Source organism: Ascaphus truei, chromosome 2 (assembly GCF_040206685.1).
Source record: "Ascaphus truei isolate aAscTru1 chromosome 2, aAscTru1.hap1, whole genome shotgun sequence".
In the NCBI taxonomy this organism is placed as follows: Eukaryota; Metazoa; Chordata; class Amphibia; order Anura; family Ascaphidae; genus Ascaphus; species Ascaphus truei.
In genome coordinates, this window is record NC_134484.1 from 410,742,526 (window position 1) to 410,759,322 (window position 16,797).

Sequence of the window (16,797 nt, forward strand, 5' to 3'; positions counted from 1 at the left end):
ATTTCTATAGAACTGAAAGTTGAGACATCTGATTGTGGTATCTTCCATTGGTGGGACCAATATGGTTACTGATATCTTTTGTCTACATATTTACCTATGCACACACATGCACCTAGACATCTTTCATGTACACACCTGCACACACACATACAGATGTAGCCAACGTTATTGCAACCCGTGGTGTGCTGCAGCGGGACATACAGAATGGATAAGTGAGACAAGTGGCTATTGTTTTAAATCAGCCACGAGTGAGAAAAGGTGGGGGCTATCGTGCTATTTCTCTCCCTGGAGTGCGCCACAGATTGCAACAACATTGGTTACATCTGTACTGTACATGCACAAATCCATGCATACACACACACACACACACACACACACATCACACATCACACATTCACATAATTGTAACCCTAAATGTTGCATACATTCTTCATTTTTTTCTTATGGTGTCAGGGCTATTCTTAGTAAACCATTATAATTCTGTAAGGGTCACCATTCGAGGTCACTCTTCATTGTTTTTTTATTCTACAGCTCTTGGATCCTCCGGAGTGTGGTAATGGCTTTGTTGAAGCTGGAGAAGAATGTGACTGTGGTACTATTGCGGTATGTGCTTAGTTAGCTTTAATTAGTAATCCATGAAATATTGTATCACTGTCTTATAGCAGAATTGGGCAGCAAAACATGGCCACATGTAATTGTGGTCATATTCATATTATGCAGCATTGACCAGCTGTGAACTAATATCCTAGGTGTAGTTCCAACAGCACCAAATGAAATTAATGGCCATGTGGTGTTTAAAGGGTTTAATCTTGGTTACTTCTGCCTTTTTTTTAAAAAAAATTAGTCAAGTATACACCATTTCAGATAACTTTTAACCTTATGACAAATATGGTCGTCGTGACTCGTTTCCTTAATAAACAGAAACTTGGGAGGTGCCTTATTTTCATCACTTCCATTTTTTGTTATGCACCTTTGTGTTGCTTAGAATGGGTCTTCCCCTTTTATACCATTTGGTCCTTGGACACGGAGACGTATATACATAATTCAAATGATATCATTATGTGAGTGGAGCCAGGCTGGGTAAATGTAAAGGAGACAACAGACAATATGTAGGCAATTAAAAAAGTCTATTTATTTTTCAAACACATAATGTGAAATTGTAATTTTAGTGCTGATTGCATTTATTTTGGAAATCCAATTAGAAAGTTACATTGTTAGAGTTAATTTGTCGTTTTTCCCAGTATTTATTATTTTTCTAACCATATTCTGCTTTGACTTGGGTCATTATTACTGCATGTGAATGGTAGTGCATGATGGGAATAGCTTTTGTGTCCTAGTGCCTGTAGGGAGCAGTTGTCATGGAAGAAATTGGTTTAGGTTGATTCATGACATACAATTAAAAATAAAAAGCAGGAGAACCTCATATATAGCAAAGGAAATAGTCTGTCTTGTGCTCTAGGCCAGGGGTGCACAAACTGAGGGGAGCAAGAATTTCTAGGGTGGGCGCGGTGGTTGCAGAGGCCCCACGTCCTTCCCTGAGGCATTTAAATTAATGCCGGGGGACGCGTGAGGCCTCTGTAACTGCCTTACCTGCTCTCTGCTGACTCTTCAGCGACGAGTCGCCATGGCAGCGCAGCATCAAATGACGCAGCGGGGTCATGTGACCCGTCACCATGGCAACGCACGTCAAATGACGCTGCGGGGTCACGTGACGCAGCATCATTTGACACCGGGTCCTTGGAGAGAGGGTGGGCGGACGCTGCGGCCGCCAGGCAAGGGGGCGTCGCTTAGGAAGTTTGTGCACCCCTGCTCGAGGCAGTGGCGTAGCTAGATATGCGTGGACCCCCAGGCAAACATATTTTCAGGGCCCCATTAATATTAATACGGACTGCGATTTTTTTCTCCCTTCCCCATCCTCTCCATGATGCTCTCTCTCATCATCCCCCCTCATTATCATCCCTCCTCATCTCTCCTTAGCTCTCCCCCTCATCACCATCATCAGCTCTCTCCCTCATTATCATCACCATCATCAGAAGCTCTCCCCCTCATCATCATTAACTCTCCCCCTCATCATCATATCTCCACATCATCATCATCATCATCAGATCTTCTCCTCATCATCATAAGATCTCCCCCTCATCATCATCAGATCTCCCCATCATCATCATCATCATCATCATCATCATCATCATCATCATCATCATCATCATCATCATCATCATCATCATCATCATCATCATCATCATCATCATCAGATCTTCCCCAGTCCCCTCCCCCTCATCATCATCATCATCATCATCATCATCATCATCATCATCAGATCTACCCCAGTCCCCCTCCTCATCATCAGATCTCCTTCAGTCACCCTCATCATCATCAGATCTCCCCCAGTCCCCCTCATCATCATCATCAGATCTCCCCCAGTCCCCCTCATCATCATCATCAGATCTCCCCCAGTCCCCCTCATCATCAGATCTCCCCCTCATCATCACCAGATCTCCCCCAGTCCACCTCATCATCATCATCAGATATCCCCCCCCCCCCCACCCCCAGATCTCCCCCCTCCTCCTCCATGCAAACCTGTGGTAATGGAGACAGGTGCAGGGAGATGGTATGCAGCGGCAGAAGTGGGCCCCCGGTGTTAAAGGATAAACCGGTAGAAGAATCAGCACTTGAGGCAGAGGCAGAGCAGGACAGCACGAGGTGAGGGCTCTAGCAGCAGACACCGGACGTAAGAAAGATTTCTGGGTTAGACTGCTAGAGCGCGCTCCTCCTCAGCCGTCCTGCTCTGCCTCAAGTGATGCTTCTTCTACCGGCTTATCCTTTAACACCAGGGGCCCGCCGAATACCATCTCACCTGCACTGTCTCTACAAGTGGGGGGGAGAGAGACTGGGCCCCCCAAGAGCGTGGGCTATAGGTGAAAGTGTTTTTATTTTTATTATTATTATATATAGAATTCAGATATTATGGGGGGAAATTTATGTCCTAGGTTGTTACTTTCCTTGTGTAAATTTCAAACAGAGCCGAAGATTAGCCCCCCAAAAATAGCATTTCACAATAATATTCTTAACTCTTTAACTCCTCGGTGTACGTTCTTTTCTTATCTCTGCTTCCTTAGGAGTGTGCTGCTGAAGAGGATGAATGTTGCAAGAAATGCACTTTAACCCAAGAATCGAAATGCAGTGATGGTTTGTGCTGCACAAAATGTCAGGTAACAACAATCCTTACAAACTATGATTCTCATAAAAAGGCATTTGCACAGCCAGACAAGCCATATGATAGCACCATTTGCACAGCCAGACATGCCATATGATAGCACCATTTGATAGCATTTTGAAATAGGGTAAGGTGCCACATTTTTAAGCCATGCCCTCATAGACTAATGCACATTCTTTCTGATATCCTCTGAGGCAGGGCTGGCCAACTCCAGTTCTCAATGGGCCACCAAAAGGCCAGGTATTATGGATATCCCTGCTTCAGCACAAATGATTCAGTCAGAATTACTTTTTAAGATTCTGCAATGCTCTGTACAATATAATTTCATCTTTGGTCCGTAAAAAATATCACAATCTACAACAAATCTCCACTTCTCCAGAAATTAAGAACTTTAAACATAGTTATGCTTTAACTATGCCATAGAGTTGCCAACTCCAGTCCTCAAGGGCCGCCAACAGTCCACGTATTAGGGATATCCCTGCTTCAGCACAGGTGGCTCAGCAGCTCAGTCAGAATATTATTTTCTGGAGAAGTGTAGTTTTTTGCAGGTTGCGATATAGTTGTGGGGACCAAAGATGAAATTATAGTGTATCTTAAAAAGGTATCACAACATACAATAAATCTTACAGCAGAATATAACATCAAATGTGTCATGCCGAGCGACAGACTCATGTCTAGCATGTCCTACGCTCAGTGGGGGAGCCAAAGGGCTTTTACAATGTGACTTTTTTTGTGTCCTTAATGAATTAATTAAAATGTCAAGGCACAAGTGACTAAAAAATACAAATACTGTATTATTCTTGGTTCACGTTCTTGCTGAAGATTACAAGGATCGAGCACTGGTCCTTAAGCACGTTCACCCAGTGCTAGATCCTCCAGCCCATAGTTATTGTGTCCAGGATAACTTACTTACTTAGTACTCATGTTTATAGTGGCTTCCTTTTTCTTTTCTACTTCTGTAATATAAGGTGCCATATGTTTTTTTTTGGTTTTTTTTTGTTCTGCTGGTAATGATTAATTAATTTATCACAATTTCCTACAGAAGTCAGGTCAGCCGCACACATTTATCCAGTCCATTTTTCATTGTTTTACTTTTTGAAAGAATTATTGCAGTGTAGTTCACTTCTGGTGCTTAATTGTCTTATACCAGGCAAGCTATTAGAATATTCTGCGTAAGACATATTTCTGTATATGTGCTAAGTGCTAAATTGGGACAATGCACATGTGGTTTGGATGTCTTGAAAATCTGGGCCATGCTTGATAATAAGATTTGAGAAGACAACTAAATATCAGTGAATATACCTGTTTGTCTTAACTGGATCAAGCTGTATAATCCGTGTTTGTTTGCATTATTAGGTACAGTAACTGTAGGTCCCTTGGTTCATGATCTACGTATATTTTTATTCTTATAGCGCCAACCAGGTACTCTGAGCTTTACAACACAATTGCAATTCAGGGAATGTAATACATGCATGAAGTCATAAATGTAACATTGGGAGAATGGAGTCCCTGCCCTCAGGAGCTTACACTCTAATCAGCATGTGGGAAGACTAACCAAAACAGTAGGAGTACCTCTTAAGATATTTCCATAAGACCTATACTGATATAGCCCTCTTTCCTACGGACATAAAAAGACTACTAATGCTGTGTATACCTGTTGGCTCAGTGAGATCTGGCCTCCGCTAACTGGGAGCCTGTGGCCACAATATATACTTGGCAGCGCCTCCACTTGCCCAGGATCCCCAATTAGTAAGATTCCCCTGGACAAGAATAACAATAATATTCCATATAGTATAACGGTTTACTATAAGTGAATGCAGAACATGAACATACATATGAATAACTAATCACCATGCAAGCAGATACGGCAATACAGCAACATAACACCTGTGGCTGGGCCACCTCCACCCTGGAGTAATGTCTCTCTCCCATCACCGCGTGTACCCCACACCGTGTCCAATGTTCTGGACAAGTCTCTTGGTCACTCAACCCTTAGTGTCCCCAAAGAACCCTCCCCCAAGGCGGGATCAGCGCCTGCAGGTACCGGTGTTAGTGCACTTAGTATAATACCTTCCGGCTGCTCCAGCAGCCGGGAACTGTACTTCACAAAGAATCAGCCGATTCAGCGTAGTCTCCTACGAGTCTGTACTTGAGTCCAGCAGCTTGATCCCTATCACCACTCTCACTGCAGCACACGAAGACACAGTGTCCCTGTATACTGATATCAATAAAGGGTATGCTGCCCCTATCTATGGCGTTTCCTGCAGTACCACAAGCTAGTGTTCTCAGGGCCTGCACTGGGGCCTAGGGGGAATCTCTGGCCTATGCAGTGGGTCACCGACCCCCTGCAACACACACCTCTTCTCCCCTTGCTTCCCCGGGGCGCACTGGCTAGCGTGGTCCCCGCAGCTAGGTTCCCTTCCAGCAATCCAGCCTTCCGATTGGCTCCTGAGTCCCCTCTGACCTTACTGAGGCTCATGGGAGTTGTGGTTCCGCTAAGAGCCTTCCGCTTATTCGCAGCCGTTCGCACGCTTACTCTGCGCATGCGCGACCTCCCAGGAGCTCCCTGCAGCACATCTATACTGCGCATGCGCAACGATCCATCATGGCGGCGCCCTGTGCTAGTCGGGCCGCCGCAGAGCCTCGGTGACACCCGAATGCTGCCTGCTCAACCCCCCACCCTCCTGAAGGGCCAGCTGACCTGTCGCTTGTCCCTACAGCACAAGCAGCTAGGTACAAGAAAAGAGAGGTTCAGGGGAACACTACTACATTCTTCCCCTGGTGGAATCCAACGGCCCCGCTTTGGAACGGAAACCGATGTCACATAGTTACACAACAAAAATGCATGTATGGAATATAACTTATCACTGTATACTCTACATGAGATTATACATTTCGTTGAACATTCCAATCACAGATTCCACTCTACTGCGAGCCCACTGCTGAGCCTCATAATGGGTTGCCCCAAATTGATCATAAGTCATTCTCATGGGAGGTTGACTAATTTGCTGACTTCTGCGCATCGGTTCTTCAGTTACTCCCTCTGGAGAGTAACTAATCTCGGTTTGCAACTCAGTCTCTTCCCTTGAGGGGTTCAATGTTTCAACACAGTCTCTTTGAGGCACAAAGCATGGGCTCTGTGGGTCTAAAGGCTGGCTCATTGGAGTCAGCTTATCTGGTGTTGGACCAAGGGGCCCTTTACCCGTAGCTTCTTCGGGAGATGCCCCAGCGGTCGGAAGGCCCCTTTGAGAGGTTCCCTCCATAGAGTCCTCAGAGGTGGTATTGTCTACAGTCTCTGAACCAACCTCTGTAACATTTGGCTCCCCATCTAGGGAGGCCGCTGGTATTTCCAAATCTTCATCTCCTACTTGAGGTATGGGAAGGATATGGTTTCTATGCCATACCTTTACCCGGCCTTCTGAGTATTTGATACCGTATAACGGGAGGCCAGGCATCTGTGACTCCACTTCATATACCCCATCTCTCCAACGGTCGGCCAGTTTATGCTTTCCAGGGACGCCCAGGTTTCGTAGCAGAACAGCATCCCCTGGACGAATTTCCCTATGCCGTACTTTGTGATCCTAACGTCTCTTATTACTCGCATTTAGTTGAGCCGACGCTTTCTCTGCCAATTTATATGTCTGTTGCAAACTGTCTTGTAGCCTTTGCACATACTGGAAATGCGTCCTGTTGGGTACTCCATCAGTAGATATCCACAGGCGTACATCCACTGGTAGCCGCGCTTCTCGTCCAAACATCAAGAAGTAAGGAGTATATCCAGTATACTCATGGCGAGTTCAATTATAAGCATGCACCAAGGTCTCTACATGCTTACTCCATTCAGTCTTTTGTGAGCTTTTCAGGGTACCAAGCATGTCGAGCAGTGTTCTATTGAACCGTTCCGGCATAGCGTCCCCTTCTGGATGATAAGGTGTCGTCCGAGACTTGGTAATATTCAGCAACTTAAGCAATTCTCGTATAAGATTACTCTCAAAGTCTCGGCCTTGAACGAATGCAATCGATTTGGTAGGCCATAGTGAAGGAAGTACTTCTCCCATAATACTTTAGCTACCGTTACAGCCCTTTGGTCTTTGGTAGGAAAGGCTTGGGCATATCTGGTGTAGTGGTCTGTGATCACCAGTACATTTTCGATACCTCAAGAATCAGGTGCGATGCAAAGAAAGTCCATACACACCAGATCCATAGGTCCTGAGCTTTTCAAATGAGCCATTGATGCAGCCCGTGTGGGTAGTGTTTTCCATTGTATGCAGCGGTTGCACCGCCTACAGTGTATCTCCACAGACTCTCATTTTTGGCCAAAAGAATCGATCACGAAGTAGCCCGAATGTTTTGTCAATGCCGAGATGACCGTGATCAACATGTAATGCTCGGAGGACTGTGGGTTGCAGGATTTTGGGTAGGAATAACTGCCGCCTATCGGGATGGTTGTGATACGGTAATACCCTATACATTAGACATTTATGCAGTTCAAATTTGTCCATTTCCTTCATTAGCAGGGCTACTATTTCTTTAGGGGCTCGTTTAAGCATTGAAGGGTTATCTTGTTGCAGAGCTTGACGAACTATTCCTACCACTGGATCATGAATTTGATATTGTACCAAATCTTTCCAGGCAATAATCTTATCCGGAGTGATGTTCATTCCTTCTGGATGGCGGTACGCCCTTGGAATAGCCTTTGATTGACACCCTAAGGAATCCGCTATCCTCAATTCAGAAAAGGCTACTCGGTCATCTACCACCGCTGCTACAGAACACAAAGCTCGTATGCCGGGTCCCGGAATTTCTTCCCATACCTCCTCATCCGGAGTAGGGTTCAGCCCTGGTCGTCGTGATAGGGCATCCGCACCAATGTTCATAGGCCCCGGCTTGTATTTAAGGTTGAATTGATAATTTGAAAGTGCAGCTAGCCAACGGTGGCCGGTAGCATCCAGCTTAGCAGATGTGTTAATGTATGTCATAGGGTTGTTATCAGTACTGACCTCAAAATGGACGCCATACAAGTAGTCATGCAGCTTATCCACTATAGCCCATTTGAGGGCTAGAAACTCCAACTTGTGTACAGGATACGTTTGTTCACTAGGCGTCAGCCTTCGACTGGCATACGCCACTGGTCGCAGTCCCAGATCTCAGAAGCGCCTCCAAATGTAGCCCTCTTTCCTACGGACATAGAAAGACTACTAATGCTGTGTATACCTGTTGGCTCAGTGAGATCTGGCCTCCGCTAACTGGGAGCCTGGGGCCACAATATATACTTGGCAGCGCCTCCACTTGCCCAGGATCCCCAATTAGTAAGATTCCTCTGGACAAGAATAACAATAATATTCCATATAGTATAACGGTTTACTATAAGTGAATGCAGAACATGAACATACATATGAATAACTAATCACCATGCAAGCAGATACGGCAATACAGCAACATAACACCTGTGGCTGGGCCACCTCCACCCTGGAGTAATGTCTCTCTCCCACCACCGCGTGTACCCCACACCGTGTCCAATGTTCTGGACCAGTCCCTTGGTCACTCAACCCTTAGTGTTCCCAAAGAACCCTCCCCCAGGGCGGGATCAGCGTCTGCAGGTACCGGTGTTGGTGCACTTAGTATAATACCTTCCGGCTGCTCCAGCACCCGGGAACTGTACTTCACCAAGGATCAGCTGATTCAGTGTAGTCTCCTATGAGTCTGTACTTGAGTCCAGCAGCTTGATCCCAATCACCACTCTCACTGCAGCACACGAAGACACAGTGTCCCTGTATACTGATATCAATAAAGGGTATGCTGCCCCTATCTATGGCGTTCCCTGCAGTACCACAAGCTAGTGTTCTCAGGGCCTGCACTGGGGCCTAGGGGGAATCTCTGGCCTATGCAGTGGGTCACCGACCCCCTGCAACACACACCTCCTCTCCCCTTGCTTCCCCGGGGTGCACTGGCTATCGTGGTCCCCGCAGCTAGCTTCCCTTCCAGCAATCCAGCCTTCCGATTGGCTCCTGAGTCCCCTCTGACCTTACTGAGGCTGATGGGAGTTGTGGTTTCGCTAAGAGCCTTCCGCCTATTGATCAGCCGTTCGCGCGCTTACTCTGCGCATGCGCGACCTTCCAGGAGCTCCCTGCAGCACATCTATACTGCGCATGCGCAACGATCCATCATGGCGGCGCCCTGTGCTAGTCGGGCCGCCGCGGAGCCTCGGTGACTCCCGAACGCTGCTTGCTCAACCCCCACCCTCCTGAAGGGCCAGCTGACCTGTCGCTTGTCTTTTCTTGTACCTAGCACACGCAGCTAGGTACAAGAAAAGAGAGGTTCAGGGGAACACCACTATACTGACAAGCCAGGTCCTACAGCATCTTGTAAGGAAAGGGGTACTGTCAGGCCCAACAGGATCAGAACCTATAGCCTCTACTATTCGGGGCAGCAGCTCTAGTAGTGTGAGCTAAACCAGCTGCTGGATAGCTCCCTTTTCGCAGCATACTTTTGAGCTCTACTCATCGCTGCCTTATGACCTGGCTTGTCAGCATAGGGTTTATCTTTTAGTCATTTAAATATACTTTGCATATCCCATTGGCATATCTCCCAGGTGTGCTCCTTTCTGAGCATAGATGTCTCTCCACATGTTGTTTGGAGGGTGCTTTGAGGGGATATATAGTACTTGGTACTCTAGTAAAATAGGTCTCTTGCGCCTCTCCGTGCGGTTTGAAAATGATGGCGGATTCATGGGAAACCGCCTGAAATTTTTATCCAATCCACCTTTGGATATCAGTTCTCGTATGGAATTTTGGTAAGAAAATCTGCCAATCATATTTATACTAATTCTCCCATCTTGTACAGTTGTACTTCACTTAAAAGCATACAGTATGTACTAGTTCAGCTCTGGAAATGTGGCAACATGGTAAGACCTTTATTCTAAACAGCCATTAATGCACATAGTAAATGTAGTATTTTCCTGCCAGGATAAAACCTTCTCTTTGTACAACAATTTGTGAACTTTTTTTCATCCATAAAAAGAAGCACGCAATAAATATAATGTTTGTTTGTCAATTTCTTTTTCTTCTGAAGTTTCAGCCAGATGGAATGATATGCAGAGATGCAGTAAATGACTGTGATATCCCAGAACACTGTTCAGGGAACTCAAGTCAGGTAATTTGAAAAGACTTAATATTGAAGTGAAATGTTTAAATATTTTTTTACTATTCATTTTATATGGTGGAACCATGTATGCAGCATTTTAAGGTAGGAGTGTGCAAACCCTATCCATTTTGTATACACTAAAGTCAGCAAACATGAAAGTAAACATAGGGGAAATGAAATCTTGTCCTAAAACCTAATGGTAGGAGATGCAGAAACAGTAACGGGTACATACTGTATAGGAGAAATTAGAGAAATGGCATTAAAAGTAGATATATTAAACCTTGGAAGACAACAATAGAGAGAGAGATTGACAAACACTACAGGGAAGACAGCTCCAGGAGTGCGTGAAACCCGGAATTTATTGAGAAAGGTGTAATGCACGAACAGTAAGTAAGGTAGAAACATGAGACTGAAAGAAGACCGTTTTGTACAGAAGTGTTCGGAAGTCTAGTAAAAGATTTGTGAGCGATTACACATGTGATGTGAGGGATGGACAGTTTCACACTTTGCAAATATTAGTAATCAACAATATATTGTTCAACCTAACTAACGTGTATGTATGTAATACGTGTGTATTATGTTGTTAATAATTTTTCTCTTCAGTGCCCTCCAAATATTCATAAATTGGATGGATATCAATGTGAGAAAATGCAGGTAATTCTACTTTTCTTTTATTCCACTAATTTCACAGTGTTTATTTTTTTATATATTTATATATCTCTTAACTTTTTTTTCTCTCTATTTTAGGGTCTTTGTTTTGGCGGTAGATGCAAAACCAGAGATAGACAGTGCAAGTATATCTGGGGAGAAAGTAAGTATACATATGAAATACATAGAAAACACTATTCACAGCCCTGTGTTCTTAGGAGATACCAGACTTTTTTGATCTGTGTCCTGCCTCCTGATGCTAATAACCAGACCCGCTATGGTCAGAGGAGCTCTGTGGTTTTTTCCTCTCCATTTTCTATAGTGCTTCAGGTCCACTGTAATTAGTCTAGGGGCAGAAAACCTATTCTCATTAACTGGATACAAGCAGTGCTTCCATGGAGTAGGAAAGGACACTAGTGAGGCAGAGGAAGGAAAAGGTTACCACTCAGTAGACTGAAAAAGGGACAGAGGCAGTGGGAGTTATTCATTAAATTGAGAGTGTGCCAATATTGTATGGACACTCCTATTGAAGTTAATGGGATCTTCTGTACAACAGGGTCTTGATCAGCATGACTGCAGTTTAATGAATAGTAACCAATATATGGTCAGAATGGGCAAGCTATATCAGGAAAGTGTTGGCATTACTATCATCAGAGTAAGGGGGGAACCCTTCTGATTATGCCAAGTAAAATGTTGATATTTCTAAAGCAAGTCCTCAAACCTATGTGACTTAGATCACCTTTGATAACCCCCTGTATGGGATTTAATTCAAGAGGATATTGTTTTTTACATTGTAGAGTTTCCTTAATGAAACATATGCAGACATCCAAAAAAAACAGTGGCATATGATTAAACAACAAATCAGAAATACTTTGACACATTACACCATTTTTCTTTCTCGCTTTTGCGTCTGGTGCAGATTGTTAAACGGAAAGATTTATACCTTCTCACATATGGTAGATTTATTGATGGAGAATTTGATACATCCCATTATAGTATGTGTGTCATCCCTAAATTGTCTTACTGACACTCCACAAAGTCTAAACTGGTGCGCGTGGGGCAAATTAAGATCAAAGTACCTTGATACCTTGAAATGGAAATGCACCAGTGTTGCATTGCCTTGCAACATAGACTACACTATATATATATATTGTGACAGAAACCAGGGGATGGTAATAAATTCCGTATATAGGGCTCCCAGGATACTAGACAGTTTCTATCCTGTTTGGCCTGGGAGTGCAGCCTTATAATACATACACTCCATCCCACAGTTTGGCAAGCGCTGGAACTGAGGGATGAGAGATCCAGACCAGAGTTTGTCTGCTGCCTGATTTCTGTCACCTGTCATGCTAATTAGGAATCAGGTATGAAAGACTGATTTCCTGTTTGCTCTGGTCTCCCCACAAGAGCCAGGAGGCTGGAAGGCTGCTGAACTACAGAGGGGAGAAGCCTCTTCCCCAAACAGGTTCAATCTTTCTGTTCATTTGTGTAAGACTGCAAAAGTACCGTGTTTTGATGTTGGAAGTGGAAAAGCCACTTCCAACCCTGAGTCAGGGATATCTAAGTTAAGTTATCGCTCAGGTGAGCAGCTTTTGTTTTGATCTGTTATCTGTTGTATGCACTGTGGCAGTCTCAGTGCCTGGGACTGAATAAACCAGGCATAGCCTGTTTAAAGGAACAGTACGTGACGCCTCATCATTTAACCTACCCTAAAAGACCGTGTTCTAAACAGTCCCGGACAAACGACGGAGCCCCGGAGTAAGCCGTTTGTCACATATGGTGGAGAATGCGGGCAGAGCACTAGGGGGTCTGCGGGTTGAAGAACTTTGAAAAAAAAAAAAAAAAAAAAAGTTTTTTTCATCCTCTGCAAACAAGATGGAAGACGTGGTGGGTGCGCTGGTACGCAATGTCGCTGCCCAGAAAGACGCGAATGAAACCCAGCAACAGCTGTTAATAGCCCAGCAAGAAACTAATGCAAACCAGCAGCAGACGAATGCAGCCCAGCAACAGCTGCTAATAGCCCAGCAAGAGATTAATGCCAACCAGCAACAGGCGAATGCCAACCAGCAACAGGCGAATGCAAACCAGCAACAGACGAATGAAGCCCTGCAAAACGCGAATGCAAACCAGCAAGAGACAAACCGCTTGCTGAGAGAGGAGCAACAGCGGTTCGCTCAGGGCTTACAGCAGGAACTCGAGATCCTGAGGGGGACTATCAGTAACCTTCCACTGGCAGCGGCAGCCCCAGTACTGAAAATGACCAGGGCAAGCCACTACCTTCAGAAGATGGGACCCTCGGATGATGTGGAAGCCTATCTTCTCACGTTTGAACGCACGGCACAGAGAGAGGGATGGCCAGAAGCTGAGTGGGCTGGTCTAATCGCACCCTTCCTAAGCGGCGAACCCCAGAAGGCTTACTTTGATCTAGAGCCAGCCGAAGCTAACGTCTATGCAAAATTGAAGTTCGAGATCCTCGCCCGCCTCGGCGTAACCACGGCTGTTCGCGCCCAAAGGTTTCACGCATGGTCCTTCACGATGGATAAAGCCACCCGAAGCCAGATGTATGACCTCATCCACCTCGCCCGGAAGTGGCTACAACCCGAGATCAACTCAGCCAGCCACATCGTGGAACGGTTGGTCATGGACCAGTTCTTGAGGAAACTTCCCTCTGCCTTACGCCGTTGGGTCAGTCGGAGTGACCCCCACAATGCGGATGAGCTTGTGGCCCTCGTAGAAAGGTACAATGCAGCAGAAGAGCACCCACAACCCACAGTCGTGGAGCAACCCCACTACCCGAGGTTCCAGGACTCTTCCAGAGACGGTAAAAGGGTACCGGGGTTAAGGGGCGCTGAAGAGCGGCGACCACCTTCACGCAGCACCAGCAACAGTGGTTCGCACACTAAGGGCAATAGCCAACATGGGGAGCCGGGAAAAGGCTCTAAGTGGGACACAGACTATGTACCTAAATGTGTAAATTGTCATGAGAGGGGCCACACAGCAAAAATCTGCCCACTAAATGATGAGCCCATGCAATGCAACAGCGTGGAACCTTATTCGCTGTTGTCCCAATGTATGGGCCCTAGCCCAGAGGACCCCTTGAATAACCATCTGTGGGCATTTGTAAAGGTTAATGGTAAGAGGGTTCGGGCACTTCTTGACTCTGGGAGCATGGTCACACTAGTGTCCGAATACCTCTTGCCCATTAAGAAGAAACAGGGAAACAGTTCACAAAGAGTGGCAATTTGTTGTATACATGGGGATAATCATGAATATTCCACTGTTGATGTTTTTTTTGAAACAGAGTTTGGTTCTTTAGATTTCAAGGTGGGTATTGTACCCAAACTGGCACATGATGTGTTAATAGGGACCGACTTTCCCCATTTTCTAAAAATGTGGTCCCCCGCTCAGAATAGCGCCCAGAGTTCAATAGCGGACCATAACGAAGTATTAGAAGAAACAAATCCTTTCCCTTTTTCAGAAATGGAGGTTGACGAGGGCCCAAATAAGAAGGGGGAAAAGGAGGAGTGCTGTAAAATTCCCTTCCCCATCACTACTTTGGTAGGGAATACCCCAAATCAAGATGTTGAGCAGACACTTACCACCCCAGAACCGGATAAGACCCTCGCTGACCTAGAGGTCAGTCCTGGGAGTTTTAAGAAGGCCCAGTGGGAGGACCCCACATTAGCGGTAGCAAGGGGAAATATACGGGACCAGAATAGTACTCCTGGCCAACCAGATAGGTCACTTGCTTACCCCTACTTCGAGGTAGAGAACGACCTAGTATATCGGGTTGATAAAAGGAAATCAGTTACAACTAAACAATTGTTGGTACCACGGACATTCCGTAACGTAGTATTACACCTCGCACATAGTCATCCATTGGGGGGACACCTAGGGGTGGAAAAGACAAAAGAAAAGGTTCTCCGAAGCTTCTATTGGCCTGGGGTTCTGGCAGAAATTACGAATTATTGTTCCTCATGCCCAGAATGTCAGATCACCGCCCCGTTCAAGGCGTACCGCAGCCCATTGGTACCCCTTCCCATAATAGAGGTACCATTTGACCGGATTGCTATGGATCTAGTAGGACCCCTAATAAAGTCTGCTAGGGGACATCAGCATATATTGGTAATATTAGATTATGCCACCCGATATCCGGAGGCAGTTCCCCTACGTAGCACCTCAGCTAAAAACATAGCAAAAGAGTTAGTAGTTCTGTTTTCCCGGGTCGGGATTCCTAAAGAGATTCTATCTGACCAGGGAACACCATTTATGTCCCAAGTAACGAAAGAGCTATGTAAACTCCTAAAAATCAAGCATCTCAGAACCTCAGTCTATCATCCACAAACAGATGGTTTAGTGGAAAGGTTCAATAAAACCTTAAAGAGCATGTTACGGCGGGCGGTTGATAAAGATGGGAAAAACTGGGATTGTTTGTTACCGTACCTGTTATTTGCCATTAGGGAAGTTCCCCAATCATCCACTGGCTTCTCCCCGTTTGAACTATTGTATGGCCGACACCCAAGGGGCTTACTGGATATAGCCAAAGAGACTTGGGAACACGAGGTTACCCCTTACAGAAGTGTAATAGAGCATGTTGCCCAGATGCAGGACCGCATTGCTGCAGTCCTACCCATAGTGAGGGAACACATGGAGAAAGCTCAAGAAGCACAGAGGAATACATATAATAAGGGTGCTAGGGTCAGAATTTTTTCTCCAGGTGATAGGGTACTAGTTCTGGTTCCCACCGTGGAGAGTAAATTCCTTGCTAAATGGCATGGGCCATATGAGGTCTTGGAAAGAGTGGGAGAAGTAAATTATAAGGTAAGACAGCCAGGTAGGAGGAAACCTGAGCAAATTTACCATATAAACCTACTCAAGCCCTGGAAAGATAGAGAAGTCTTGTTAACCCTAGTACCCCCAGGTCCGTCAGAGAATCAAGAAACTGACCCAGAGGTTAGCATAGCTGAAACCCTGTCTGTTCATCAGAAACGAGAGGTTCAGAATTTAGTGAAAAGAAACAAAGAAATCTTCTCTATACGGCCAGGTAGAACTAGCGTAATTGAACATGACCTAGTCTCTGAACCGGGGGTCCGAGTTAACCTTAAACCGTACCGAATCCCAGAGGCCAAAAGAAAGGCTATAAGTTTAGAGGTTAAAAAATGCTAAAACTAGGTGTAATTGAGGAATCCCAAAGTGGGTGGAACAGCCCTATAGTCTTAGTCCCAAAGCCAGATGGTACAACAAGGTTTTGTAATGACTACCGGAAACTAAACGCGGTGTCAAAATTTGATACTTATCCTATGCCCAGGGTAGATGAACTTGTAGAGAGACTGGGCAAAGCCCGATATCTCACAACCCTAGACCTAACAAAAGGGTACTGGCAGGTTCCCCTCACAGAAAGGGCAAAAGAAAAGACAGCCTTCTCAACCCCAGACGGCCTCTTTCAGTATAAGGTGTTGCCTTTTGGCTTACATGGAGCTCCCGCCACATTCCAAAGAATGATGGATAAAATTTTAAAACCACATGCTCGGTATGCTGCCGCCTACCTGGATGATGTGGTAATCCATAGTGAAGATTGGCAATCCCACCTTCCAAAGGTCCAAGCTGTGCTTGACGCAGTCCGGTCTGCTGGACTAACTGCTAACCCCGCTAAATGCACTATTGGTCTTGAGGAGGCCAAGTATCTGGGATATTCTATTGGCAGAGGTTTACTCAAACCCCAAACACTCAAAGTGGAGGCGATACAAAATTGGCCAAGGCCAGTTACAAAAAAACAAGTAAGGACCTTT

At 45.4% G+C, this 16,797-nt stretch overlaps 1 protein-coding gene across 9 annotated transcripts in view; it reads left to right on the plus strand.

Annotated features, from left to right (window-relative positions):
• ADAM22 (ADAM metallopeptidase domain 22) overlaps nucleotides 1-16,797 on the plus strand; it is a 280,087-nt gene that overhangs the window by 199,715 nt on the left and 63,575 nt on the right. For all 9 annotated transcript variants that reach the window (XM_075587468.1, XM_075587460.1, XM_075587463.1 and 6 more), the window contains 5 exons: nucleotides 532-603; nucleotides 3,120-3,212; nucleotides 10,289-10,369; nucleotides 10,964-11,014; nucleotides 11,108-11,171. In XM_075587468.1, coding sequence (XP_075443583.1) covers nucleotides 532-603; nucleotides 3,120-3,212; nucleotides 10,289-10,369; nucleotides 10,964-11,014; nucleotides 11,108-11,171 — 361 coding nt within the window. The remainder of the gene's footprint in view (nucleotides 1-531; nucleotides 604-3,119; nucleotides 3,213-10,288; nucleotides 10,370-10,963; nucleotides 11,015-11,107; nucleotides 11,172-16,797) is intronic.